This window comes from Phalacrocorax aristotelis, chromosome 17 (assembly GCF_949628215.1).
Source record: "Phalacrocorax aristotelis chromosome 17, bGulAri2.1, whole genome shotgun sequence".
Lineage (NCBI taxonomy): Eukaryota > Metazoa > Chordata > Aves > Suliformes > Phalacrocoracidae > Phalacrocorax > Phalacrocorax aristotelis.
In genome coordinates, this window is record NC_134292.1 from 11181462 (window position 1) to 11208948 (window position 27487).

The 27487-nt window shown below is 47.8% G+C and overlaps 2 protein-coding genes across 5 annotated transcripts; one reads left to right on the top strand and one right to left on the bottom strand.

Moving 5' to 3' along the window:
* Window positions 1-13103, bottom strand: RBM18 (RNA binding motif protein 18). 3 transcript variants are annotated; one of them, XM_075112665.1, is made up of 6 exons: window positions 13085-13103; window positions 12669-12785; window positions 6362-6488; window positions 5011-5097; window positions 3108-3193; window positions 1-1731 (listed from the first exon to the last, which is right to left on the bottom strand). In XM_075112665.1, the coding sequence occupies exons 2-6, from the start codon at window positions 12779-12781 to the stop codon at window positions 1572-1574; spliced, it is 573 nt and encodes a 190-aa protein (XP_074968766.1). In that variant the 5' UTR covers window positions 12782-12785; window positions 13085-13103; the 3' UTR covers window positions 1-1571. The 3 variants fall into 3 exon arrangements, with proteins under 3 accessions (XP_074968766.1, XP_074968765.1, XP_074968764.1); XM_075112664.1 differs by lacking the exon at window positions 13085-13103 and adding an exon at window positions 12860-13064; XM_075112663.1 differs by lacking the exon at window positions 13085-13103 and having other exon boundaries at window positions 12669-12980.
* MRRF (mitochondrial ribosome recycling factor) lies at window positions 12948-26972 on the top strand. 2 transcript variants are annotated; one of them, XM_075112661.1, is made up of 7 exons: window positions 12948-12996; window positions 13791-13991; window positions 14446-14601; window positions 15842-15960; window positions 18861-18952; window positions 24784-24943; window positions 26415-26972. In XM_075112661.1, exons 2-7 carry the CDS (start codon window positions 13817-13819, stop codon window positions 26490-26492), a joined length of 780 nt encoding a protein of 259 aa, XP_074968762.1. In that variant the 5' UTR covers window positions 12948-12996; window positions 13791-13816; the 3' UTR covers window positions 26493-26972. The 2 variants fall into 2 exon arrangements, with proteins under 2 accessions (XP_074968762.1, XP_074968763.1); XM_075112662.1 differs by lacking the exon at window positions 12948-12996 and adding an exon at window positions 13319-13602.
* Window positions 26973-27487: the final 515 nt, after the last annotated feature.

Consider the following 27487-nt stretch of genomic DNA (forward strand, 5'->3'; position numbering starts at 1 on the left):
GAATGTAAACGGGTGTTATTGACATTCATAGGGGTACAAACTCCCAGTGGTACTACTTTTCTCTTTACTCAGGTACCCAAAAAACTAGAAAGCAAATATTTAACAGCACAAGACCTACTTTTGAACAATTCAGGCTTTTAACAATCCATCCATCACACACATGCACAGCTCCATTCCAGATGCTCGGTTTGGCAGCAGGAAGTGTGCTCTGCTTGGAGGTAGGTGTGTCGCTTCAGGAATACAAACCTTACTTTGCTGTGCCAGTGAGCAACACCTGTGTACAGAAATGAGGGGCTGTTTAAAAACTGTTTTCCTCCTCTTGTTTGAGACCACCGTTAACCAGCTTGGGGAAGCAACTCAGGAGTGACCGACAAGGTAAGGATTCACCATACAAAGGGCTAGAGAGCGCTGACATCGGGCAAAATCAGACCAGTATCTCCTGGACCCTAGCGCACACATTCTCGGACATCCCCCTCACGCACAGTCACAGCACTGCGTGGAGTAAGGAGAAAACGCTGCCAGACAACGTTTTTTCCCTCAGATTTCTATTTTGCAGATAAACCTTTAGGGAGAAGAATGCACTGCAGATCAAACAGCTTAAGTGAAACGCCATCCATCAGACTTGTAAATGAAGCACCTGGTGCAGGCAATCCTCAGCATGCAGCAGAACCATTTTGCCACAAACGTTTGGGCCACTTTACGGCCACCGGCCCCCTTGGTCTGGCTGCTGGGCAAGCGCTGAGGTCACGCACTGACAGACGTCTCTGAGGCTGGAGCGCTACTCTCACGTTGTCACGTCTGGTTTATGAGGAGCTACCACCGAAGGCGATTACTGAACGCCAGCATTGGAGAGGCCACTGCTGCGCTCTGAAGCTTACAGCGCAGAGCAGACCTCAGTGGCATGTGAATGCACTAATTCCTACGTGGAGGCACATACCTACAGCCTAAATGACACTGAAAATACCTGTGCTGTGTCATGACTTATCTTAGGGGTATCACAGCATAAAGTCATATCTTTAGAAGTTTGCAAATCGAAATGCAAAATAAATTGGCTTTGGTGCATATAAAATATTGCATGTACAGTTACTAAAAATGTTGCAAAATCTATTTAAAATGGATTTATTGAGATGAAAAAGTTTTCCATGGTAACTACAGAACGTTAATCAAAACCAAGTGCTTCCCCTCCATTAAAAACACAGATCAGAATATTTTTTGTTCAAAAATACTTTAAAAAGTAATCAGTTAAATGGAGTATTTTTGGATGTGCTTTACTCCATACGCTGGTTACTGTTTCTAATCTTGCTAATGAATGCACACTAACGAGAGGTTGTCTGCGTGTTCATCAGAGGCTTTGAAGGGAACCTACTTTTCTGAACAGCGTTCAGCTGTCAAGCTGCACTGGCAGTAAGGAGTATTCAGCAGACCACCTAAGGTGTTACAAACACCGGGCCACGTACAGTGGCCGTGTGCTCGGGTGGCGGCATCCTTCTCACTCTACAAAGTACAAAAGCATTGGAGGACTCCAGGTGTACAAAGCAGTGTTTCTTGCTACCATTATCCATTCGTAAGCATCATCTTCTAGATCTCCAGGCAGCTCTGGAATAAGGAGTAGTCCTTTTCTTATCTGGCGGTTTGAAGTAAGAATAAACAGGTGCTGCAGGGTATTCCGCATCTGGATTTTCTGCCATCATTTTCAGCTTGGCTTCAATGGCCTTTATTTTTGCACTGACACTGCAAAGATGAAAAGCAGAAGAGAAATTGAGCTTGATCTTAGCATGGAATCAGACTACAGCAACCCGGAGATGATGCTGGCATGCGAATACTTAGTCACACGAGGAGGGGCTACGCAGCCCCCATCACTGCAGTCACAAGCAGCGTGAAGTTGGGAGGCAGGAATCTACTCCTTAAAGCCCACGCTACTTCATTTCAATCCTCAGCACGGATTTGCTCCTCCAAGATATATCACAGCACCACAAAATAACAGTCCTTGCACCTACTCAGCACTTTCTTGAGGACACTGAGCGAGACAAGTACACAACAAGGCTTCCTACTTCATGTAAAATGATGTCATTTAGAGAGGTCTGAGCATGTGCAGCAGCGCGCAGCTCAGACGAGGCTGCTGGAAACAGCAGAGAAATGAAAGCCAGACTTCCTCCCAGCTACAAGACTGCTCGGGATGGGAAAACCCCAGACTCTAATTAGGTCAGGAAGAAACATTATTTCAGCATTAGCAGGGTTTATCCCAAAGGGAGAAGCTATCCCAGGTTACACCTCAAATTCCTAGGACTTCCGTTATTCACTCTGCTCCATCGGGTACGGACCGAGGAATGTTCCCTTCTCCACTGTGGCTTCTTGCAGCATCCATCCTCACTAAAACAACTCCTTCATACCACGAACATAGCTAACAATCTGCACGACTCAACCCTCTCTGCTCGTTGCTTCCTAGCACGTTACTTCTGAATTCCAAGCTCATTTTATCTGTACGCAAATTTATTATCCCCAGTCCTGGTTCCTTTAGGGTTCCGCTGACAGAACGCAGAGGAAACTCACACACCCTTTCAACCAAACTGTGAATTGGCAAAACCGCACTATGGGCTTTAGGTAAACAGAGAGGTTGGAGAATTTAACTGCATCCCACAGAGAAGACCTACCAGACTTAATGCCATCAATTAAAAAGAAAAAAATAGTTTTATGTGAAGTACTACTTATGATTTTGTTTTAATCTTTTGCCACTATAATCGAAGTCCTTGCTCATAGGCATGGTGCTTAATGAAATTAGTACAGTACAAAACCTCTCACCAAAATTCACATGAAGTGTAAAGCACATTCTGGCCAAAGGAGCTGGAATGTTACGCATTCCCAGTTCCTCTCCTCACCTCTTTTCCCTCCTACCGCCCTAGCTTCACACGTCAGAAAATGAACTTCAGATGTGAAGTGTCCCACATCGAATTAGTTACTTTGCAGCATGCTGCCCTTCTGAAATCTGCTTTTCTGCCATGTTGTGTTTTTAGCACAAAGATAATGCCAACAACTCCGGATCTTATTGAAGAAGTTAGTGCCCTGCCACTCCCATAGTTTGGTCACCTCTCACCCACCCCATCTCCTACCTTAGGTTAGACTGGGGCGGCTCCGTGCTGGAAGATGGCTCCAGGCTAATTGGAAGGATCTTCTCATTCTTATTGTGATCATATCTCTGTGAACAAGAGACCAAGGGTTGAAGTCAGCTGGAATTACAAACAAGGAAACATTTGCCCACAGATATGCTTTGAAGTTGTATTAACATCTCCTCAGATTTTGTAAAGCTTTTGCTAGGAATGGTTTTGGTGGTCAAACACTGAAATCCCAACCATAATATTTGTTTAGTACCAACATGGAATGTAGAGTGATACCTGAACTGAACCTTAAACCTTATCCTATCCTACCATTTATTGTTCCCCTTTATCTAAGCCATGACATAAAGATGGTATATTTCAAGGTAACTACTGTACTGTATCGCTATGCTCTTTACACAGATATTGTGCAGAGCCAGAAGGTAACCCAAGCACACGACTGCACAGAATCATGCTGTGCTGGGAGAGAGAGAGAATAAAAAAAGACCAGATAGAAACCACCTCCATTCTGCAGAAAGCAGCTTGTGAGTCTGTCATCTCTGTGAGCAACAGGCCTCCTGAACTATTCGCAGCAATCTGCTTCCTTATTTCACTTGGCACAAAGTCAGGTTTGTTTTTCAGCAGAGCTGCTCAAACTGACAGTGTCTGGTAAGCCTTGGCTGCTCATCTTAAAACTACTTAGCACGGTGCTGGTATTGTCTAAAATAAACACTTGTTACAATAAGCCCAAGTTTTGTGTTGTTAAATCTTTCCATTCACAGATCAGAAAATGCCATGCAAGCTGAACTGATTATGTGTCCTTGTTCTTCACCATGCCCCAGCCAGCCAAGCACTGCACTACCCCACTGAACTCCCAGTGGAGCAGACACTCCTCTGGCTGAAATTCCTTTTATGGCCTGATCATTCTTCAGGCATCCAGACGCACGTGGCGCTCTAGTAGCTACAGAGCTAAGGAAAATGGAGACTGGATCTGCACAAGCTTGGATGTGCTGAGAAGAGCCCAGAGCCCTCGAAGCCAATAATTAAAACAACATGGTCTCCTCTAACAGAGATACCTGGTTTGTTCTGGGTTTTTTTAGCATCCAAAACAGATGCACTAGTATACTTGATAAGAGAAAGGGTAGAACGCTGCTTGTAAGATAGTCAACACATGCTAAAAGAAAACTGCCCAAAGGCAAATAGCAACAAGAAGCTCCTCCCTGGGTCCCCCCAAATCCATTTCTCTGCAAAGGAAGTTATTAAGAATAAATTTCCCAAATACCAGACAGTAAATAACTGCAGGAGAAACAAGACAAGAGTTTTAAAAAAATTAAAAAAAAAAAAAAGATGTTCCAGAAGGTACTGCCTACATTAACATTAAAAACTTGATGTTTTGTGCAACAGACCAAGCAATAAAAGGATATTTAGCTTAGATGTGAAATATGTTGCTTTAAAGTCAGAAGTAATTAGAGCTGCTGCCACATAAGTGCTTTCAGAAGTGGAACAAAGCAACAGAGTACTGAGTAATTGGGAATTTCCATGCGTCTCCGATCCAAAAAGGGAGCAAAACCACAAAGGGAAGGATAGAAAAAACTTTCAGCCAATCACTCAGTTAAGCTTGGGAAAAGTTAAAATGTGGACATTTATAGAAGTAATCTGTTCATATTGCTCTGATCAGAAACTCCCTTACAAAGAACAACAGGTAAAACAGCCTATTCTTACGCACAGCAAATCCAGCATGGTTTAGGTAAACAGGAGAAACAGCAGATTTTTAATACCATATCTATGAGAGTTAGTTCCTAGAACAGACTGAAATTATCTTGCCAGGCTAAGACAGCCTTGACAAGAATCGTTCCTCAATACTAAAACTTTTCAATTTTGCAAAATAAAAAGCAGTTCTTGTTTACACCGAGCAGCTTACCTTGACTTGTGCATGTGCCCACCGCACCACCAATTTCTTGGAAAGGGCCAGCTTCCCATTGAGACATTGGATCGCCTTTTCTGCTTCCTGCACAGGAGGCACAGGAAGACAGTTCAATAAACAAACCAAGTCTTTAGTCAAAACCGACTCAGATGTAAAGAGCCTTTTCTTCTTTGTATATCAGTTTTCTGTAAGAACAGCTAATGACAGCAAAGCAAGTTTATCCCATTGTATCCCAATCCAGGAGTATCTCAGGAGACACCAACATCCATCTGAGGAACCAGACTTTTATAAACCAATAAGGCTGATTCTTTCACATGTTTTGGGGGGAAGAAATGGGGAAAAAAGACCAGGAATTTGAAAGCACCAAATGTAGAGGCCACTGGAACAGCATTCTGAGGGAGGTTTATGCTACAGGAATTTCCCTAGAAAATATTGTGACTCATTACAGTGATTACATGTAATTCATTAACACCTATCTATGCTTATTCCAGATCCTGCTCATCCGCACAGCGGGAATTATCCACTCTGTCCTGATCTAGGCTCAGCAGCGGAATCTCAGCTTCAAGACACTCCTATAAAACTTGATTTACAACAGTTGAAAATTTATGTCACAATGCTCTTCCACCTGGCCATAAATAACCATTCCAGCCTAGCTCTAGAGCTAACGCACAGTGTCTTCCGACATCCTTACCAGCACCTGCACAGCAAAAAACATGAGGGCATACAGCCGCAAGCAGTCTCCAAACACGCTGCTGTTCTTAACTTTTGAACAATTCTAGCAGAATTATGGCAAAATAACTACAGCTCTGATGTTACAGGGGAGCATGACTGGAAATTTCGATTTGTACAAGAGCTAAAGCCCCAGAGGGACAGCCAGGGGAAGTTCACCCCAGGGTGCTGCAGATTTGTCATGTCGTGCATCTGGCAGCATCACACAAGTTGGTATCTGTGCATTCACAAAGCCAAAGAAAAACTAGGAGGGCTTCAGAGTGGTTCTGGATTTCAGGTGGTCTGGCAGGGTGATCCGAGGCTCTGAGTGGATCACAGAATCGCCACTGCACAACTCCATGAGCTCAGTACAAAAGTGGACCAAAGAACTAGCCCTTTCCAATTAGCGTTAGAAAGCAGCATTCAGGAAAAGACAGCACAGGACAAAGGAAATCACTATTGCTACTTCCAGGAGCAGTCGCAGAACGGCTGTCACAGAGTGGGGCTGTTAGAGTCTGTGGGTTTGTGTAGGCAAGGTATTTAACTTATCCCTTCCTGTTTCAGCTTTATATTGACATAAAAAAAAGATGGGGAAAAAAGCCAGTCATTTAAATGAGAGTTTTAGATAAAAGCAACATACCTGTTTGGTCTCAAAGTTCACAAAACAGTAACCCCTTGGCTGCCCCTCCAGAGCACCAGACTTGTGAAAGAGAAAGTCAAATTGCTTTACTTTGCCAAACTTCTGAAGGAGTTTGAGAAGGTGATATCTGAAGGGGAGAGAGGACATTTGTAAAACCTTCCACCACTCTGAAAACAAGGCGGCGGGGGGGGGAGGGGAGGAAGAGAGAGAAACCCCCTGACAAACACACACACTCAGTTGCATAAACAGTTCGGTTGTGTCATACATGTATTCCCAACTACCCACAGAGGTGGGTGCCCTTTGCAGCAACCCTGCAGCATCCATAGCTCTGAGCTGCATTATCAGTGACTGCTCTAAAACGCCCAGGCACAAAGCTTCCCTCGCAGCGGTGCCAGCTGTAGGGCATGCAGAAGATCTATTAACAGTTGCCTTTTGGACAATTATGCAATGTTTTGCTAGGAGTCTAGGAGAGCTTTGCCTCCTGCTTCTCTAAATGACACCTACTTTCAAGCATAAACATTGTGTCCCCCTCCCCAGCTCTGATGTGACCATCTGAAGCTCCATTCCCTCCATTCCCTCTCCCTGCACAAGCAGTCCTAGCCTACAGTCCACAGCATCCTGTGCCCCTCAGGATCCCCATTATTCTTGCTGCCCTCCCTTTCCCTGTGCAAGCACTGCCAGTCCCATCCCTTCCCGGTGCCAAGCAGTATCAGCGCACTGACAAGGACGAGGCTAGATCATACAGAAATGCAGCCACTCTCCCACTGGCCTGGCAGAGCTGGGAGAGCAGGAAGACAGAAGAATAAGCAGAACAAACTGCAATCCAGTAACTGACAGTAGACCAGGCAAAAAGAGGCACTGGACACATCTCAGTATCATCCAGGCCAAATCTGCCAGTGCTTCTGGCTTGAACAGCTTTTCAGAGACATGCACAGGGAAGTCAGACACTTATTTAGCCAATTATCGTCCTGCCATCCAGTGGGGAGTCTGCTGTTTTCAATAAAACTGGGAAAAGCCAGAATAAATCTGTCTGTTTAGTATCTAGTGCACTGAGCAACCTAAAATTAGGAGCACATTTGTTGTACAGGCCACATCTAATCCTGAAAGTTCTTTGCAGATTTTTGTGCTGCCCTGGGATTGAAGTGTTTAACACTAGCTGACCTAGCAGGAAAACGACACCCGTCACTACTTCACTGCCTGACCCCCATCCCAGGAGTTTAAGAATTGTCTTAGGGTTTATTAAGCTTGTCTTAGTCAGGACTCATCTTCTCCTGGTCAGCTACGCAGCATCCGTCAGCGAGCCACAAGGTGTAAGCCCAGTTTTCAGCTTGCAAGATAACGGTGCTCTGAAAGCCTGCCAGGATAACTCAACGTGCACATGGGCCACCAGGCGTTGGATGAAACCGTGCATGTCCAGGCATGAATGACCAGCAGTGGCCCAAGACAGCCAAATGCATCAGGCAACCTTAGGGACAGTCCAAATGGAAAGGGCAGACAACATTTTTCCTAATAAAGCCTGATAGGATGTTTGAAAAGGGCCATAGCCCTTTGTTAAGGGTCAGAAGCCAGGCAAGAAAGTTCCAGGAATGTGAGTCATCTCACAGGATGGGTCATGGTGGACATTCAGGATATGCACTTTTAAAGAGGTGAAGGTGCAGCAAGTGTTCAGACGAGCAGTGCAGATGGGCCAATTTATCTCCCAGGAGAATAAACACATTGTAATTGATTATGGAAGGCTTCCTACATCCTTTGGAATACGGACGAAGCACTGTGGTCTTCCAAGAAGCCTGTGCACCCTCGGTCTCTGCTCAAAAGGCAAGCAAGACAGAAAAGCAAGAGCAGAAGAAAGAAGGAGCTGGTTACATGGTAGCCATGTCTCACCACTGCTCCTCAAGCTACCAACAAGCAGGCAAAGACGTGCAAGTAAAACCAGTAAACTTTGGAGACATGATGTCCCTAAAACCCCACATGTGGAACTTTCAGAGGCTCCAAAACATGTGGAGGCACCTCAGATTTGTTTCTATAAACATATTGCTACAAAAAGCACTTGCCATTTCAGCAGTATGAAAATAACACCCTTACCACCGGAATGGTGTTCCCCTTTCGGCAATTACAGAGGCAGTAGAAGGGCAACAATGATTCTCATCGCATTCTGTTTAGCACCAACAAACCCCCCACGGCTACCCTGCTAAAAGGAATGCTTTGTGGTTTTTTTCTGAGAACCTCCGCATTCAGAAAATACTTTCTTAGCAGCAAAGTAGCAGCTGTTCCTTTAAAACAAATTTCATTAAAAGTCTAGAAGCAATCTACGTAATCTATCTTATTTGGAATCTTTAGATGGTAGGTGATGCAAACACTCTTTTCTAAGCATGCACACAATTTTTTTTACAACTGCAGGTCACCTAATCTCCATGGAACAGCCCAGAACTGGTGTCTTGTATAACAAAGTTTCACGCTGTGATTATGATTTGTTATTGTTAATGTAGTGAGGGCATTAACAGTAACTTGACAAGTGGTTCTCCAAGCCAAGAGGATTTCAGTGCTGAAGGAAGACCTGTCACGGAAAACCTGAAGCCTTAAAAAAAAAAAGTGAGAACATGTGAAAAGCTTTACTATAGCAACGACTTGGGTTATCCAGAGCTTGGAAGTTATTCACACAGATGTGGCCCCACCGTGCTGTACGGATCACCGCAGCCAACCTCAATTTCCACTTCCTGTCATCTGATGCGAATGTGAGACAAACCAGCAGCTCCCCCATTTCCTTTTCCTCCACTCTTCCTCCTGGCACCCCGAGCGCTATTCAAACACAGGCAAGGCTTCCTCTGAACAATGCTGTCCCAAGGATACCGCAAAGGTACTGGACCACATGCAAAACCTATTATTGCGAAGAATTTTGCCCCACTGGGAGTCAGTAGGAGTCTGTAACAACAACTTAGGCACACATTGTTTTCTAGGTGAGACTCATCAAGATGGGATCCTAGACAAGCAGCAGAACAGACAAGGAAGTTGAACACCCGCTATTTCATTCCCGTGGAAAATGAATGGTCATTCAAAGGCTACTGGAAACTAGATAATGTGTATGTGTAGCTGTAGAGCTGGAAACATAACATTTTGGACAGGCAGAAGTTTAAAAATCTCAAAAGGCTTCACAAACAGGAATGGGCAGAGGAGGCAGGCCTTCCCTGCTTGCCACGCGGGAGATGTAACTGAAGTACGGGTTTTTTCCCCGCAGGACGGGAGCATTGAGAGGTGATATGAACAAACTGTTGTGCCACAGCACAACTCCCATGCTGCTGTGCGGCTGGGACCACATGCTGCACCAGGCAATGCTCACGGTGATGGCGAGGGGGCTCCACGGCTTTCTTGCTCAGTGGTACCAAACCCAGAACTGACCATCTGCTGCCCTTGTTGTGCACTGCTGCGGCAGACCCCGCAGCAGGGATCATTCAGTATCAGAAGTGCCTGGAGACAATGTCCTATGCCACGAACAGCCGCATGGTCCTACGGTGGCAGCTCACCTCCTTCCAGCTGCTAAGAATACACTCAGCAGACTCCTAATACTATCTTCTTCCAGAGGCAGAACAATCCTCTGAGGATGCTGGATAAAAGAAGCCACCCAAACAAACATCACCAGTAAGGGGGACTGACCACAAGAAGACACACCAAAGCCCAGTACATGGGGTATGTCAGTGTTCCAGATCCTTTGAGACTCCCATTTGAGTCACAGTTACTCAGTATGTGCAATAACCTCCTATAAGCCATCAACTTGCAGGCTGTAATTTGTGGGCAGCCCCACGTTTATATATTCCTATTACTGCAGCTTGTGCTCAAATGTGTATGTTACCTATTAACTCCCTAGCACTTGATTGCAGCTATAGGTTGCTCTCTAAACAGAAGTCTTGGATTAATTCAAGACTTTCTGAACTCATTTCTGCTCAAAAAAGTCACAACCAGTTATTAACCCTGCTAACAACTCAGTCAGCTTTACTCCGTCTTAAACAAATCTAACAAAAATTGCAGGGGCAAATGAAGAAACAGCTACTTAGTTTTCAGGTGTATGCTTTTAGTCATGTGATTAGTAAACTCAACAGGGATCATTCAGCTGAGCAACGAGGAGCAGAGACCTAAGCCCATAGGATATGAAAGCATGGGTCAAGATGATTTATAGAAACTTACGGACCTGACACAGAACCACACTCTTTCTCTCTACACTGATAATGTGTTAAAAGTATCTTCCTCTTTTTCATTCACAAGGAAACAGAGACTACAATATAGTTTGCAGGAGAGAAGAGCCATTTTTAAAGAAAAACTAAAAGCAAGACACAGAATTATAAAGCTTGAAGTAAGCAACAAGCACGGTCACTCATCACTGGGCAAACTTTAGACGTTTAGCAGCATGGAAGTGTTCTAGGTTTGATGCTGCTGGAGAACGAAGGCCCTTGCCCCCAGCCACGATGCTGCTCTAGACATAGTCCGCGGCAGCGAGGGTATGAGGGCAGCCGTGCCCCATGCCCAGACTGCTGAATTCATGCAGCTGTAATAGGTTATTCAAAAAGGAACAGCCTGCCCATGCAAGAAGCCGACTGAAACCCTACAAAAGTCATTTCACCCAAACTATGAAAACAGTAAATTTTGCCATATAGAGCAATTAGTTGTCTGGCCTAGATTCAGAGGAACAACCTAGACTGAAAGGGTCTTTAAAAACACCACTAATGATCACCCTGGGAAGTGAAGGACCCCAGGCATTTACAGACACCCCCTATTCTTCCCCTTACACTAACCCAGTTTCTTGAATCTTTAAGGACCCAGCAAACAACACACTCAAGAATCCCTATATCTAATTTTACGTGGTCAGTGAGTGTGGACAAGCCAGAGTAACGTAGCTATGGCATAAAAATGGTAATTAATGCAGAAACCACCCAAAGCTGAATGGCTGAAAAGCACAATGCATTAATGATTCCATTTAGAGGCTATTAGAAAACTGCTCCGCTAAGATGAACCACATTTAGAATAAAAACCTAGCACCTGCACACACACAAAAAGAAGCAGGAAGAAAAAGTATTCCATGACAGGCATATACAATAGTTAATCAGAAATGCTTGTTTCTTGAACATGTATAAACCCCAAATTGTTTTGGTTTGGTGTGCTTTTATTTTTTTTAAATACAACCTGCTGATTTCTCAGCACACTATCCAAATATTGGACAACAAGACATATTTCCTTGACAATTTAGCTGCTCAGATATTATGTTTGCTCCAAAGATAATTATCTATAGTCTGGAGAAAACACAAAATGCATACACACACACACTTGCATTTGATATATGCACTTATCCACCATCAGCAGCCGGTCACATCACACCCTACCTCATCACCACTCAGTTACTCGAGTAACTCTCCTCTGTTCAGACTACATACCACTGCTGCCACCAGCAAAATAACTAAACAAGGGTCTTGGTCACCGTGAAAGTCTCAAAACTAAATTTTGGATGTTTCCCTAGTCTGAAAAACAAAGACCTTTTCAACCCCTGGGCTTCCAGCCCAAGCAATGACTCAGAGGATTGCTGTGTGCAGTAATTAAGCACCTGCCTCTGAGCCCCTTGGTCCGTGGGGCCAGCACAGCCCTGGGACACCCCACATACACACTGTTCAGGCCATCCACTGCCAGGCCACAGCACCGAGCTGACACAGGGCCGCCCACTCAGCACTGTGGGAGCTGGGACTGTTTGAGTGGGTGACCGTCACCCCTTTCTGCAGGCCAGAGGCAAGACCTGGGTGCACTACATCAGCCTGCGCTGCTCTCTTGGGCACAGGGGCACTCCCAGATCAGGTCCCCCACACTGTCCGCCATCCCACACCTGGACGAGCCCCCCAGCAGTGGAGCCTGGGGAGTGCTCAGACCCATGGGGGCAGACAGGGCTGGGGAGGGACAGGTCAGGAACGCTAGCAGTCAGGGGTGGGGGTACCGGGGTGGGGAGACGTGTCACTGTCTGGGGGCACTTCACTGTTTGGGGGGGGGCAGCATGGCTGATGGGGGGGGGGGAACACGGCTCCTCTGATGGGGCAATGGGGGTGGTGAGGCTGATGTGGGGGTGATGCGGCCCCACTGATGGGGTAATGGGGGGGATGTGGCTGATGTGGGGGAACACAGCCCCACTGATGGGGTAACGGGGAGGGGGGTTTGCGGCTGCTGGGGGCGGGGTAGCGGAGGGCCGGGAGGCCGGGGGAGGAGGGGCCGCTGGTGGGGGATCTCGGGAGGGCCGGGCCGGGCCGGGCCGGGGTGCGGTGCGGCGCAGTCAGTCACTCACTCCGTGATCTTGGGGTCGAGGTTGCCGATCCAGAGGCGGTGCCCATCCTGCAGGGCGCCCTCCGAGAGGATGGAGGCGTTCTCCAGCGGTAGCGTCTGGCGCCCCGGCTCCATGGCTCTGCGGAGAGCACCAGTGAGAGCGGGGCCGGGGTCCGGGCCGGAGGCCGGGGTCCGGGCCGGGGCCGCACTCACCATTACACCGCGGGGCCGCGCAGGCCGCGGCCGCTCCTTCCTCGCGCAGGCCTCGCCCCACCCTTGGCGCCGCTTTCTGACGTACCGTCGCCGCGCAGCCCGATGACGTTGCCTGGCGTACGTGAGGCTGCGCGACGGTGAGCGAGGCGGCGGGGGGACCCTCGCCCGCCCGCCCTCCTTTCCCTCTTACTCCACCTCCTCCCCCTCCCCCTCCCCCTCCCCAGCCTTCACCGGTCCCGGTCCCGGTCCCGGTCCCCGGCCCGGCGGGCGGGGCAGCCCGGCCCTCCGCGGGGCACCGGTGGAGCGCGCGGGCGGGGCGGGGCCGGGCCGGCGCCTCCTGGGGGGGGGGTGGGGGTGGGGAAACGATACACCACTGGGGGCGGGGCCAGACGAGGGAGGGGTGGGGCTGGTGTCGCAGCGGAGGCAGAGAAAGGGGCGGGGCCGTGGTGGGCGGGGTCTGTGCGCAGGCGGGGCGGGGCCGGGACCCTGCCGGGGTTCCCGGGGAGTCCCGCGGGATCCACACCCTGCCGTAATGCCTCCGAGCCCCGAACAGCCCCGGCTGAAACAAACCCTGTGAATCCGGGGCGGTTTGGGGACCTTAAACTTCGTGGGGCAGAAATAACAATTTCTGCTCAGCTGATGTGCAAATCCCAGGTCCTCTGAGGAGCGGTTCCTGCTCAGAGGACGTGGCTTTTGCGTCCCAGGCACGTGCCCCTCTGGAGGGGTGTGCAAAGGCCGCGCAGGTAGGGTGGGCACGGGCTGGCTGCCACCCAGCCCCTTCCACTGAATCTACCCGCTGGTCACTGTGCCATGGCCAGACCCCCTGCCCCACACTGCTGAACTGTCACCTCACACTGAGAGGTAGCCTGAGGCCTGAATCTGTTTCTTTTTAGCATGCCGAGTGGACCACCTGCCTTTTCTCTTTTTGCAGGTGAGTTAAGAGAAGAGCTGCAAACGATGGCTCTGGCACTAAGATGCTTCCGTCATCTGGCTTCCCTGCTGTATCGTTCCCCGTTCGCGATGATACGGGGGCTGCCGCAGGCTCCTGCGGGCTGCCCAGCCCTGCTCCGTGATGGCTGCAGGCAGTGTGTCCATCGGATGCTGCTCACCAGACAGCTAGCTACCAAAAAAGGTAAAGGCGGCAGCCTTTTTCCTAGTTTTACAATGCCTCGGTACCTGCCACAATTTCTTTTCTTATTCTTTTTATCTTGTGTACCAGCATTGACCTGCCTTAGGCAGACCGCAGCTCTGGAGGAGCTGGTTTGCCTGACAGTGTTGCAGCGTACAGGAAACCTTAGTCCTTCCCACGGGAGAGGTACCTCATGGAGCTGCTGCTGCGCTGGGGCAGCAGGTAGCAATCGTCACAGTCCAGGCTGGAGTCAGTGCACACAGCGTGACCTACAAATACATTTTGGCTTCTGGGCTCAAGGGCTGGGCTATTTACTCATCAAAAAAATGCAGTTACGTCAGTTTCTCTTAGACTTAGTTCTGAATCGTAACAGGGGTTTTAATATCTTCTTACTGCTTTCTCATGCAACAACTAACTGTTGTCAGAAATAGAAATTAATTTTATGTGTAATCTGCAGCTAAAGGTAAAGGGCAGAGTCAAGCCAGAGTGAATATCAGTGCTGCCCTAGTTGAGGATGTTATCAATTTGGAGGAAACCAATGAAGACATGCAGGCAGTGGTAGAAGCCCTGAAGGAAGATTTCAGCAGAACTCTCAGTGTTAGAACCTCACCAGGTTGGTAACTTTCTTGTACGATGCTCTATTGCTTGTGAATAAGGATACGAGTCCCAGTAACAGAGAACTCTGATTCATTTCAACGTTGACTTTCTTATTATTGTTATTCACTGAGCACCCAATTACTACAACCTTGATGTCCCCAACTAAAAGCTTTCCTTCACCCTGAGCTTGACCAGGAAGAATCCATTTTTGTTAATAGCTTCCTGGAAATAGCTTTTGTAAGTGGGAGATGTCAAAAGTGTCTAACTGAACTGTTTGCAGATGTGATGAAGCAGCAGGTTGTCAGCTAATGGTGCAGTAGGGCAGGAAAAATCCAATTGCCATTAAATTAGCCTTTTGGAAATTGCCGTCAGGCTGGTGTCTGGCATATACAAACTTTTTTTGCTGTGTGTCTTTGTGGTTAGTGACCTTTACAAGCCTCATTCACTTAGTGAATTTTGCGTTCTAGTAAGAAATGTGAATATATTTGACTAAGCTACAGTTACTATAACACTCTGAATATACGAATTTGTAAGTAGTATTGAGTTTCAGGGATAAAATTTAACATTAAACAATGACCAAATTTGAATCATTCACCACCCCAGCTCTGGCAAGGGCACTTCAGTCTTTAATGGAGTTGGAAAGCATACCTCAGTCTCTTAACTATTTATTTTAACCATAGGTATTTTTTTTAGTTGAACTGATAAAGTACCTCTTGTCTCATGTGCCTTTTGGCCTGTTAACATTTTGCAGCAGAAACTAGAGAGCAGATTAAGAGTAGCTCAGGGAGAAACTGAATACTTTAAATTAAGCAGTGTACAACACCTCCTCTTGGGACTTGGAAAAAGAATGAGGGGTTTAAAAGAACACTGCTAAGTTAAAGACAATAGTTGTCCTGATTTTTATAACAACATTTTGATTTCCTTTGAGTTCTAAGAATTAAAAAACTAACCATTTCCTTTTAATTCTTAACAATCTTGCTTAGTTTTCCTTTTGTAGTAACAAAAACAAGCAAGAGTTTTGTTTTCATGTTTTTGTGCTTCAGAGTAGCATTGATATATTTAGCTTGCAAATACCGCAGGAGACACATCAACACAGCAGCACCTGAGGTCTGAATAAACATGGGTTTTTTTTTCTTTTCTAACATCTATATTCTGCGTACCAGAAGGGAAGCGGGACACTGCGTACGCGTTTTTCTTCAGCATCGCTGTGAGCTGCCGTATCATACTGAAACTCCCCTGTGTTTCGTTCTTTTGAGGGGCCCTTGATCACATAATCGTGCTGACAAAAGATGGGAAGTTTCCACTGAACCAGCTGGGGCAGATCTCACAGAAGTCACCACAGCTCATTATAGTGAACATGACCAATTTTCCAGAGGTAAGGACACATTACCAAAGGCGTTGTGAGGGGAGATAATTACCACGGGAACAAGCAGGTTGATGCTGAGCAAAGGAACATTTAGACAAAATCAGTCAAACCTGGCAGGGGCAAGAGCTCTGGCTGGGCTGTGTGTCGCGTTGCGGCTGACACAAAACAGAAGCATTATTTTGCTGCCGACTGCGCGGGGTGAGCGACTCTCCAGCCCTGCCTGGGGCACAGAACATCTCACGTGCAGCGGCACAGGGTCACACGAGAATTACACGCTGCCCGTCAGGCTGCGATTGCTCTCAGGGTCCTATCCAATAAATGCCACAGTGTGAGGGGTTTGCTTTGGGGACTGGTTTCCCACCAGTTAGATCTGCAAGAGCCTGGTTGAAAAGCGGCATTGAGCATGTCACAGCCCAGATGCCTGGATTAACTGTGCCCTGCCAGGTCTCCCCATTTCCCATGGTTTTACGGCACCCAGTAGTCTTGACCGTGCACACACTCTCCTTTGGTTCACCTGAATTACATGCGTGGAAGCAATGCTGCATCTGCCCCATCGTATTTATGTCATTTCAGTTCCTTGTGAAGATGTGGCCACATGCAGAACCAGAGGTGTAGTTAGAATAGTCTGTATTTGTGCTGGGGAGACCATCACGCTCCTTTAAAACTTGCTTACTTATCACCAGGGCTGGTGATGCTTCCTTGAGAGCTCATGGAGGCAGCTGCTGATGTAGCCTATAAGCTTTTGAAAAGCCTCCCTAGCAGGACTAAGCTAGCCCCGTGTTAAGTGCTGCCCCAGGGCCTGACTCGGGCACTGCTGAGGTTAGTGAGCTCCTCCCTTGGCAGCGCCTGCAGGTCAGACCCAAATTAGGTGCTTTGACCTATCCTCTGGGGGAGCTGAGTTCCCTTAATTTTCTGCATGAGCCTTAGTTAGACTTGCCCCTAAATGAGGCAGCAAATCTGAATCCCACCTCAGGATCAAGCACGAGTGGTCCCCTGCAGCAGGCTCACAGACAGAGCTGGGCAGCCACGCAGATAGGAGCAGTAATGAGCACAAGGTTAGCTATTCATCCTGCTCCAGGTCTGGAGGTTTGCCAAAGCTTATCTCTATTTATTTTGCAAAGGCTTTCCCCAATTAATTAAGTCAGCAAAGTCTCAGAGGAGGTCAGTGTAAGGCACTTGATGCCTAAGTGTTTCTTAAAGTGTATCCAGCATGTATAATGGCTTTGAAGAATGAAGGCCCCTCATCAGCGAGGGCACCGAGGTCCCTCGGAGTGCCGGAGCTGAGAGGGCCGGGGAAGTCACTCCATGACTTAGCCCGTGTCCAAGCGGGAGCTCAGGCTGAGAAATGGGCATGTGAGAAATTAAATATCACACTATACAGCATTGCCTACATTTGCTTTCTCAGCCAAAGGACCATTTTTCATTTGAAACTATTTCTCTCAGTGCAATTGTTTTATGCCGTAACTGTTCCATGGATAGACTGAACTCTTTAAATCGTTACAGACACTTTTATTTGATGTCATTATTTACAGCATATAGTCAGTACTTCAGGGCATTGAAAAGCAAATAAAAATGCCTGAAGAGTCGGGGAAAGAAAATAACTATAGAAAAGAACTTGCAGGGCCAAATTCTGTTTGCCCGAGAGTTACGAAACCAAATAAGACTGTTTTTGAAGCACAACTATTTATTCCATGGCTGCAAGAGGAGGGGGGCAATATTGCAATATTTTCCCCTTCCACCATATCCTCCAATTTGTATGTTAAACAACACAGCTTTTACTGAGCATTTCCTTCCTACAGAGCTAGCACTTTCCATAGAATAACGCGTTTACATTCCTAACGTGCTGAGATCATCTTGGTTACATTTTCTCTGCCCTTGTTGTGTTCTAGAGGACAGCAGTTATGTCTTACAAAACACTAGTAGAGCATTCATTTCATTCAGTGATGTCACACGTCAGAGACCTAAACAAATACGCAGAGCTTTAGTTTGTGCCTCAGTTGACAAAAGCTGAACTTCATAAATACAGTCTACTGCAGTAGCCTGGAGCTAAAGTTAACAGTGGGAGAGAGTATCAGAAATAGCAACGCGCCTTGTAGGAAATGCCACGCGAGTGCCACAAGAATACAGACTCGCTCGATCTTGTTATTGTCAATGTCAAGAATGAAGCAACCTGGCAGAGCGCTGCGGGAGCTCCCGGCGAAACTCTGATTTAACCATAAAGCCTGACACGTTGTAAACGTACACCAGCGCCCTGGGATGGGGAAGGAAGCCTTTTAATCGCTCTGCGGTTACCAGGCAAACCTGCGCACCCCACCTTTTAAGCAGAGCAGAGTGTCAGCAGCAGTGGTGGAGTTTTGAGAAGTTAATCCTAAGTAATAAGCTGTAAAATAAACATAGAGCTGGGCACAGGCGCTATTTCTCAGCCAACTGCTACTGCCCTGATGTAATGTGATTAGGTTGTAGCACTGAAGTGGTTAAGTTAGTTAACGTTTCTAAATTGGCACTGTGTGATTTCTAGTGGGAAACATTCAACTGGAATTTTTAAATGCTCAGAATCTTTCATCTCCTTTGCCACAGTCAGGCTATGCCTTGGGAATTTATTGCGGTTTCACTCTGCGTTGCCTCAAACCATTCAAATAGTTTCAAAGAAGCAAAACAGTTTTCTTTTGTTGTTGCTTCCCTTCCCCTCTGCCCCCCTTCGTGCCCCCCTACCCCAATACCGAGCACGGCCGTAGTTTCCCATTCGGTTTGATCAAAGCTCTCCGCACCAATGTAACTTCCTGATCTTACTGGTAACAGAAGTAAATGTTTCCATGTTCCGTGGAGATGGATTGCCAACTATTGACAGAGTTCTGGCATATGGGAATGATTATTTCCTAATTCCCTTTACCTTTTGATCTGTTTTACAGAGCACAGCTGCAGCTACGAAGGCTATAAGGGAGAGTGGCATGAACCTGAACCCAGAAGTGGATGGGACAATAATTCGGGTGCCAATTCCTCAGTGAGTATTGGTGGCTGCCTGAGTTCATCATAAAGATAACGCGATAGGTTGCAGTGAGTGCCCTTCAGAGGGTAAGCATGCACAACTGCTGTAATGTCATGATGCAGCTGCTTTCCAAATAGCTGTGTTTCAGGTTCAGAAAAAAATCTCAGCTCCGAAAAGCATCTGGAGGAAGCTCTTCCAAGTGTCTGAGCTCCAAGTCACCACATTTTGGCATCTGGTGGTTGGCCTTACTGGTTTTTATCTTCCCCCTGCAGAGCAAAGTTGGTCCTAGCTGGCTGCAGCACTTTGCAAGAGACAGCCAAAGGCTTTGGAAGCTATACTGCTATAATTCAGGGGCTGATTCTTTGCCACCCTGCTGTAAATTCCTTGAGTTACACCAGCGCAGTAATGAACCAGGAGTATTAGGGGTGAATAGCACCTTGCTGCAGAGAGCACTAAAAGCGAGGAAAGAAAGAGGGAGGAAATTGATAGCTTTGACTAAAAACATCGACTCCCTTTTCTTGTGTAATACACATTGTGTAACTGATGGCTGCGTGGAAACTTTGGTATAGGGCTAATAGAAAAGCAGGCTGCTCCTGGCTGAGGACTGAGCAGCGCTTCCCTCACCCATTGCAGGTGTCTCCTAGCCCTTGGACGAGGCAGGAGGTGCCACTGCATCAGAGCTTCAGTTTCGATCAGGAGAGCGCTTTTGAAGCGATCCTGATGATCCCTGCTTAGTGTGCTTCGGGCTGCAGCATGCTGGGGTCTCTGCCTGCAAACGGGATTCCTTTCAGAGGAAACTAAATAGAGAGTGGGAGTGCACTGAGCGCTCCCCCACTGCACGGATATTCTCAGTGCCTGGGACCAGGCTGGACCTCGTGTGGAACGAGGCCTCCCGGCAGCTCCACTCCTGCTGCGCGACTCGCTAGCCTAGACCCAGCCTGTAACGGGCAGTAGCACTGCTCTGCTGGGTTTGGGTGGTGCACGGAAAATTCACGAGTTCCTGTGGGTGCTCAGACCCTGAAGCGGTGGAGCCGTCTCAGTACCCTGGGCAGATGCGGGGGTACGTGATCTCACGCCCTGAGGCTACACAGCGCTGGGATGCTGCAAACAGCGCCCACAAAGGGTAAAGGCAGCTCCGTACGCTGCCTGTGCGCACCAACACCTTGCACGTGCGCCACGTTTTACAAACAGGTGACTTCTCAGTAAAGGCGAACCAAGTTATTTCTCGTGCTTTAGATCGACTTTAAAAATTCTATGGAATTTTATCTAGCATTTTGAACAGAGAAGTCTAATTGCAGCTTTCCGTTGCTGCCGGTGAGAGGGAATGACATTATCATTCTATTTGCTGATTTTCTTTTCCCCGTGCTCCCTGCCCTTCCCCCATTCCTCAGGAGAGGAGGCAGAGGAGGAGGAGGGCACCATTATCTTCATAATTGCTGAGGCTCCCGGGTTGCTGCACAGTGGTTTGATTGTTAATGGGCACTTGGGTCATCCTTGAATATGAATTGCAGGGGAGGAAACTCCAAAACTGCAAATCCCAATCTTCTAAAAAATACTGTTTTTTAAACAAAGGTGTATGGTCTGTCACTATCTTTTGCAGTGCTGCGGAGAGAAAACAAGTCTTGTCTCCCCAGGGAAGATCTGCCTGGTGCGATCCCTTGTTCCCCTGGTGTGTAAGGGTTGCCGCTCCTGGCCCCTCTCTCCCAGGCTCGTTAGCAGCCCAGGGAGTCCCGAGTTAAAGAGGTTTTTGGCCTGGGAGATCGGCCCTGCAGGTCTGCCCTCGCAGGCACCTCCAGTCCCATTTTCTCACCCGCTCTTTAGTAACATGACTGGGGCTTTCAGAGTTTCATCCACTTATCAAAGAGACAAGCAGGCTGTTTCAACCTTTTAAAACCTTCTAATGCAAGGGGTGGGGGGCAGAAATAATCAAATTCTGCTAGAGGCCTACCTTTAGTATTATATCCCTGAATTACCTTTTTAAATTTTCTAAGTTTTTCATTTTTTCAACTCTAAAGGTCTTTACGAGAGAATATACAGATGCAGAGAAATTGCCAGAATTATGGCAGGTGTGCAGAATGGGCACACAAATCAGAAATGAACAGACAATAGTGTTTCCACAGAAATCAGTTTTTTTCGTGAGGGCGGGCACACTAAAAGTAAAATCAAATCTGAATTGTCCTTGCCTGTTATTAAAAACACTTTTTAGTCTGACCTATCAGCTGGACACGCGTGTCATATTTTGCCTTCAGCTTTGCTTCAGTGCTTGAGTGTGTTTTGACTGAGTGTTTTAAAATGGAGTTTACTTTTCAGTATTTATTCTATTAGTTTAGTCTTTGCATTGCAGTTTTAACAGAAAAAGTACACTTGTTTCTTTTGTGTTTACTTCTGCTTCCTGCTAGGATCCCCTCTGCTCTCTAAGGCATTCACCTATTTATGTTACTAGTGCTGCATAGGCAATATTTATTTGTTTAAAAAGTATTCTCTGAGGGTTTAAAAAGAAAAAAAAAAAAAGAAAGAAAACGAGCCATGGGAACATTTGTATTGGTTGATCTCTTGGCCAAATTTGATCTGACCTTGTGTCTTTTATGGTATTGCCTCATTTTTAGATTCATCTTTTTTGGACCCATTGTCTTACACTGGATATTGTTTGTAAACTAGTAATATTTTTACACATGCTTTACTGAAAGCCAGATGACTCATGAAAGTTTAATGACTCATTGTGAGCTTTTTTCCTTTGCCCTTTAAGAAATCTGCAAAGATACCTACTGTGGGGAAAAAGGACGTAAAAAAAATTCATTTGAAAAAAACAAAGCTGTTTCTGATCTGTGTTGCTCTGGATCACTCATCATCAGAAGTCTCTTGCATGCTTTTTGTTGAGCAATATATGTTGCACCCTATGTTTATCTGCAATTTTGCATGCCGAGTATCTAGTTAAGCCCACTTTCCTTTAACTGATCCCTCTCGTTCACAGGAAATTCCTAGCATTTGAGATACAGAAATTACTCTTACCCGCATAAACGTCTTGCGTTGGAGACGAGCCGTGGCCTGCGCTGTGCTCGCTGTGGGTCTGCTCCTGCCGTACGCGGGGAGAGGAGCATCCAAGGGTTGCAGTGCTTAAACCGCGGGTTGCTGGTGGAAGCAGAAAAAGAGGAGATGTCACCCGTGGGGCGGTGTGCGTTTCGGAACGCCCTGGCACACCAGTCGCCAGGCTCTGTCCTGATGCTGGCAGGGCCGGACCGTGCCGGGGGGAACGGCAGGATGTGAGCCTCGAGCTGCAGGGGAAGGCGTTCCCCCAGGGGAGAGGGGAAGGGGCAACAGGCAGGGACCTTGTTCTTGTTCCCTACTTCTGACACCCCTTCCCCAGGTTCACTTCGTGCTTTTTTTTTTGCTTTAAAGAGGGGGTAGGGGCAATGGTTTCTAGACAGAAAAGAAAATGTATCTAAGAACAGCTTAAAAGTCCCAGATCTGGGGGCAGGATTAAACAACTGTCCTTAGAAACCGCGGGCCTGGCTCGTGTTGATGGATTCCTTAACCAGAAACAGCATCTGCTTGAAAAAGTGTCCGTTTCTGGCATTGTTGGTAGCATTGCTGAGAATTTACACACAGTCTGGCTGGAACATAAAACCCGCTGAGAAACTCCACGGTGCTGCGCAGTGATAAAAAGAAATTGGTGTTAATAAAGACAGACAAGGAGGCATGAAAGCTGTGACCCCATGCCAAGAAGCATAGGAAATCTGGCAGCGCTGCATAAACAAAAACATTTCCTTAAAGGCTCGGCAGCCCCAAGCAGGCGAGTGATACCCTCAGCACAATTCGCAAAAGCTGAGCGGGAGCGGGGAGGCAACTAGCTGACAAGCAAGCTCGGTCTCCCACAGCTGAGGTGGCCCTGCTGTGGACCGACTCGCCTTGCCACCCAGCAGGAGATGGGAGAGATTTCCAGCTCCTTCCTCCAAGTTTAGCAGCCAGGATTGACTCCCCACCCCTGCAAAAAGCTGCCTGAGAATCTGACCTCACCTGGACCTCTGTTTGTGAGCCAGCTTTGCTGGTTTCACATGCGCCACGGGACCTCTGGCTGGGGAGATCGAACACGAGAAGCCCTAAAGGCATCAATGTTGGGATGTGGAGGAAACCACAAGTAACCCCACTCGCTTCTAATTAAGTGTTCAGTCCAGGCTTGAGCCTGCCCTAACCAGAAGCCTCTCGCCACATGTGAAATTCACTGGCCATCTCCCTTCGGCTGTCCCTCAGCAGGGAGCAGGACAGGCTGGGGGGGCCGAGCTGCTGCCTGCGGGGTGCCCCGGGTGAAGGCAGCGTGCCCGTGATGGGGCAGCATGGATGCTGGGGCCGGGTCGCTGCTCTCTAGGCCTGTCAGCTTTTCTAGCTATCCCAAATTCCTGTAATTACTAATAGGTTCTGGGAAGCGTATTCCCTCTTGCACTGTGAAATAAAGATAACTGGCGAGAGGCCGGCGCCTCTGCAGACATCTGCTGCGAGTGACCTGGCTGCCGAGGGAAGGTATCGGTGCACGTGCGACTTGCTGGGCTGAGCACAAGCTCGGGAAGGGCTGAGGGTCCAGTCATGCCCCGACAGCCTCCCCGTAACGCACACCCACGCAGGGGCAGAGCTGGTGCTGCCCTGGGAGCCCTCGCCCCACATTTCCTGAGCGCTCTGCAGAAAGTGTCTTGGCCTCAGTGTTTTGGTGACCCAGGCTGTTACAGCCAATTTCTAAATACTCCTGTGAAATGTTTATTTTGCAATATCTTCTGCGAGCAGACAGGCGCTCTCTTGCTAGCAAGCCTCAGCGAGCACACCAGGGTTTTTCGTTCTCAAGGCAGTCTGGAATCTTCAATAGCCATGAAAATAATTAAAATATTATTGTTAAGCACTAGCAGTTGATGTTGACAGTGATCAGCTGTAGGTGCTGGAGCATTACCAGAGCTGAGGTGACACATCAGCCATTGGCCAGACTCCCTCATCACCTGCAGTTCTTAGTTTGGGATGGAAAGTTGAGGACTTTCTTATGGCACCACAGCAGTAACAGGCCCTGCATCAGCGGGAAGCAGGAGCTGAAGTTTTCCTGAGCCGAGTTGCCTGTGGCTAGCCATGTCTAGCATCATCCTCTTGCCAAAGCAGGCATTCGCATCATCTTGGTTGAAAAGCCTAGTCATGATGAGCTGGAATAAGGTTGAGCAAAACCTAAGCTCTGTAGCTTTTGAATATATAATTCAGGCTGTTCAGCTGCAGGGAGAGGATACCGAGTTTCAGGTAGGGATAGACGTTCCTCCCAGCTTTGCAGGATTACACTTTCCAGCTCTAGACCTGAGCGATGGAGCTGGGTTTTCCCTCTTTCCCACAGATGCTTTGGCAGCAGAAAAAAAGAAAGTCTGGACATTTCAGCATGACTTTCAGGCATTGCAGTGACAACTATAAAACAAGTAGGATTCAGTCCAAGTCCCTCGGTTTAGGGCTGTGCTGGTAACTTTCCATTCTAGGCTCAAGACTTGCTTCACTGGGGCGTGCTGCCCTGGCGATGCTGCGCAGAGGTGGCTGGTTCGCTCAGGTGGTCCAAAGCAGGATAAAAACACATCCTGAGCTATTAAGTACCTCTGCCCTTACGACATATAGCCTCCACACAGAGCGAGCTCTATCTTAAGACAGGCAGCTTTTGGGTATCCCTGTGCAGCCCAGCTCGGTGCTGCACAACAGCTCTGTCTAGGCCAGTCACAGAGGTACCATGGCAGAGAGGATCGCTGCATTTACCCAAAGGCCATTGCAGAAAATAGATCTGGCTGTGCTACACATAACGCTTTTTCCTTTTGGTGTTTTTTCTTTCCCTTTGCTGCTAGGGTAACGAGAGAGCACAGGGAGAGCCTGGCCAAGCTTGCCAAGCAGTCCACCAACAAATCCAAAGAGGCCCTGAGAAAGGTGCGAAGCAAAAGCATCAACCAGGTAAAGAAATTCAAGAACAAAGTGTCTGAAGATACCATCTGGCTGCTAGAAAAGCAGGTAATTTTTTTTTCCCTTCTGCCATATCATGGTGCATCACAGCTCAGTGGTATGTTTGTCCCAGCCCTTGCTGACAAATCTCCAGCACTGAGAACCTGATTGGGGAATCAGGGGCCCTGGGCTGAATCGCTGGAGTCGGCAATGGGTGTTGTATTTGCTTTTTCTTTGGGAGATTTGGGGCTTCGATCTCAAAGGCAAATTCATTATATGAACCATTGTAAGCTGACACAGGAAAAAAAATAAGTTCCCCAAAAGCTTTCATACTATGAGGGACTGTTGCACAAACCAGCTGAACTTGGAGAGCAAGAGGACCCACATCCATAGTTTTACCACCATTTACACAGTGCCTGGCCACTGGAAAACAGCTGGTGTTAATGAGGATTGCTCCAGTTTGTTATTAATGAAAAGGCTAGCAAGATTATCTCTGTTAGGAGTTTTTGGCTCCAATTCAGGAAAATACTTAAGCACATACCTAATTCCCTAAGAGCAGATGTCACTAAAGTCAATTACTTGGGCATAAACTCAGGCACAAGCCTAAGTGTTTTGCTGAATTGATGCCTCTGAAGGCAGGCCATTACTTTTTAGCTGTTTGTTTATTAACAGCTAAAGTTAGATACATTGCAAATGCTTCGGGACAGTTCTCTATATGCTCACAAAAATAAACATTGATATACAGAGCATTTGTGCGAGCAGGAAAAATGGCCATGCTATTGTAACTGAATCCTGTTGGGAAGCAGTTCTCCCAGAGCAGACAGATGGTTTTCTGCATTTGGAGAGGTAGTGTCTCGAGTCTAATTTTTGCTTGTACCCAAATTTTTCAGCACGAGGAAAAGCCATCGTCATATACCTCGGACCTTGGGAGCGAGGCAGTCTTGTAAAACTAGCATATAAACCCTGGCCCAATATGCTTCAACCTTTATCTGCGCTCACTCAAATAAGTGCACTCACATTTTGGTCCCGTTTACATGCTTGTCCATCCCGTGTTACCAGGAGACCTGATCCCTGAGCAGGGCCTTAACAATAGCCATTTAGTTCTTTTTACAAGAAAAACAAATCCGTTACTTGATGTGTGAATCCTTAGCAAGTGTGGAAAGGTTGCAGGAGGTAATGAGATAAGCCTTCTCTTCTCTGGTGCAGACACCAGCAGGTCTCTAACTCTGCCTTCCCTTGAAGTAGCTCTGTTAAATAAGGACCTGAACAAGTCGCTTAGGATGCTCAGCCCAGAGTTGTGTTGTGCATCTCTTTTCAGAGGCTTTGACCAGTCTTGGTTCTCACTGTACAGATGCAACACTGGCACAGAATCACCGGGGGCTGGTGGGAGCCCCCAGGAAGAGCCAGTTATTGCCCCAGCGTTACTTTGGGTTTTATTAGGACTTTAGGCTTTGTTTTAGAAGGTGACCTGGTCATTCCTTTCCCTTTAAACTCCGGCATCACCTAGCATGCAACTCAGACTTGTGCTATGTTGCCACAGATCCAGCAAATGGCAGACGATGCCGCAGCAGAGATGGACAAGCTGCTGGCAGCGAAGACAAAGGAGCTGCTTGGATAAGCGCCATCCGTATGTACACACTCACCCCTCGAGCAAGAACGGACTGTTGTGCAACCCAACTCCGGGAGTCAGCAGCCTCAGGTGACGGGCAGGGGCAGCTCTGCCAGACCTCTGGAGCAGCTCTGTGCTTTGCCTGCTCCAGTTCCCCACCTTGGATTGTACTGGAGGGAGAGGGAGCTCTCCTCGCTCTTCTTCATCCAGGTGGCAACACAATTGGGTGGACTAAGATTAAAAATAAAGTAGCAGGAAGGAGGACTGCAGGCTGCTGGAAGGGCTTCCACACAGATGCTGAGGCACAGGAGGAAGAGGTTGCCCCGCTCGCTGGTGCCCCAGCCTGTTTGCATCCCGGCATCTCACAGCCCGGCAGAGGCCAGGACCGCACACAGGAGAAACCTGCGCTGTCCTGCTGTGAACCTCAGCATTTATTTTTGCTTAAAAATAAAGTCAGAATGAGATGTGGAGGAGCAGCCTTGGGAAACAGTTCCTGGTTGGTGTGTCCCCTGGGTTCATGCATCTCAGAAGCAGCGTTTGCCCATGCTGTGGCCAGCAGTTACCTGCAGCCTGGCCACTGGGGAGGCACGAGGGGCCTCAGCACTGACTGGGGCAGGGCGGGCGGGGGGGACGGGCTTTGTGGTTCCCTAGGCTTCGTGGATCGAGAACTGAAACCAGTGCTGTCCATGTAGCTCTTTTAGCCAGGACCAAGCAGACAAAGAGCCAACACAGGAACTTTCCAAAACCAGTATCTGCCTTCCCTGACCAGTTATGGCCCACCCGTGCAAGCCACCAGTACCACATTTTAGGGGGTGGAGGAGGTAGAGGCAGACTGGGGTGCTAAGCGCATCATGCAGCTCACCACCTCGCTACCAGCGGGTACGTCCTGACAGCAGCAAACAGCTGGCAAGCAAACGATGGCAAGAGGGAGGAAGGTGGTGGCCAGCCCTGCAGCCCCACTCCCAAAGCATTTGGGTTCAAAGAGCACCAAGTGCTCTGCAGTC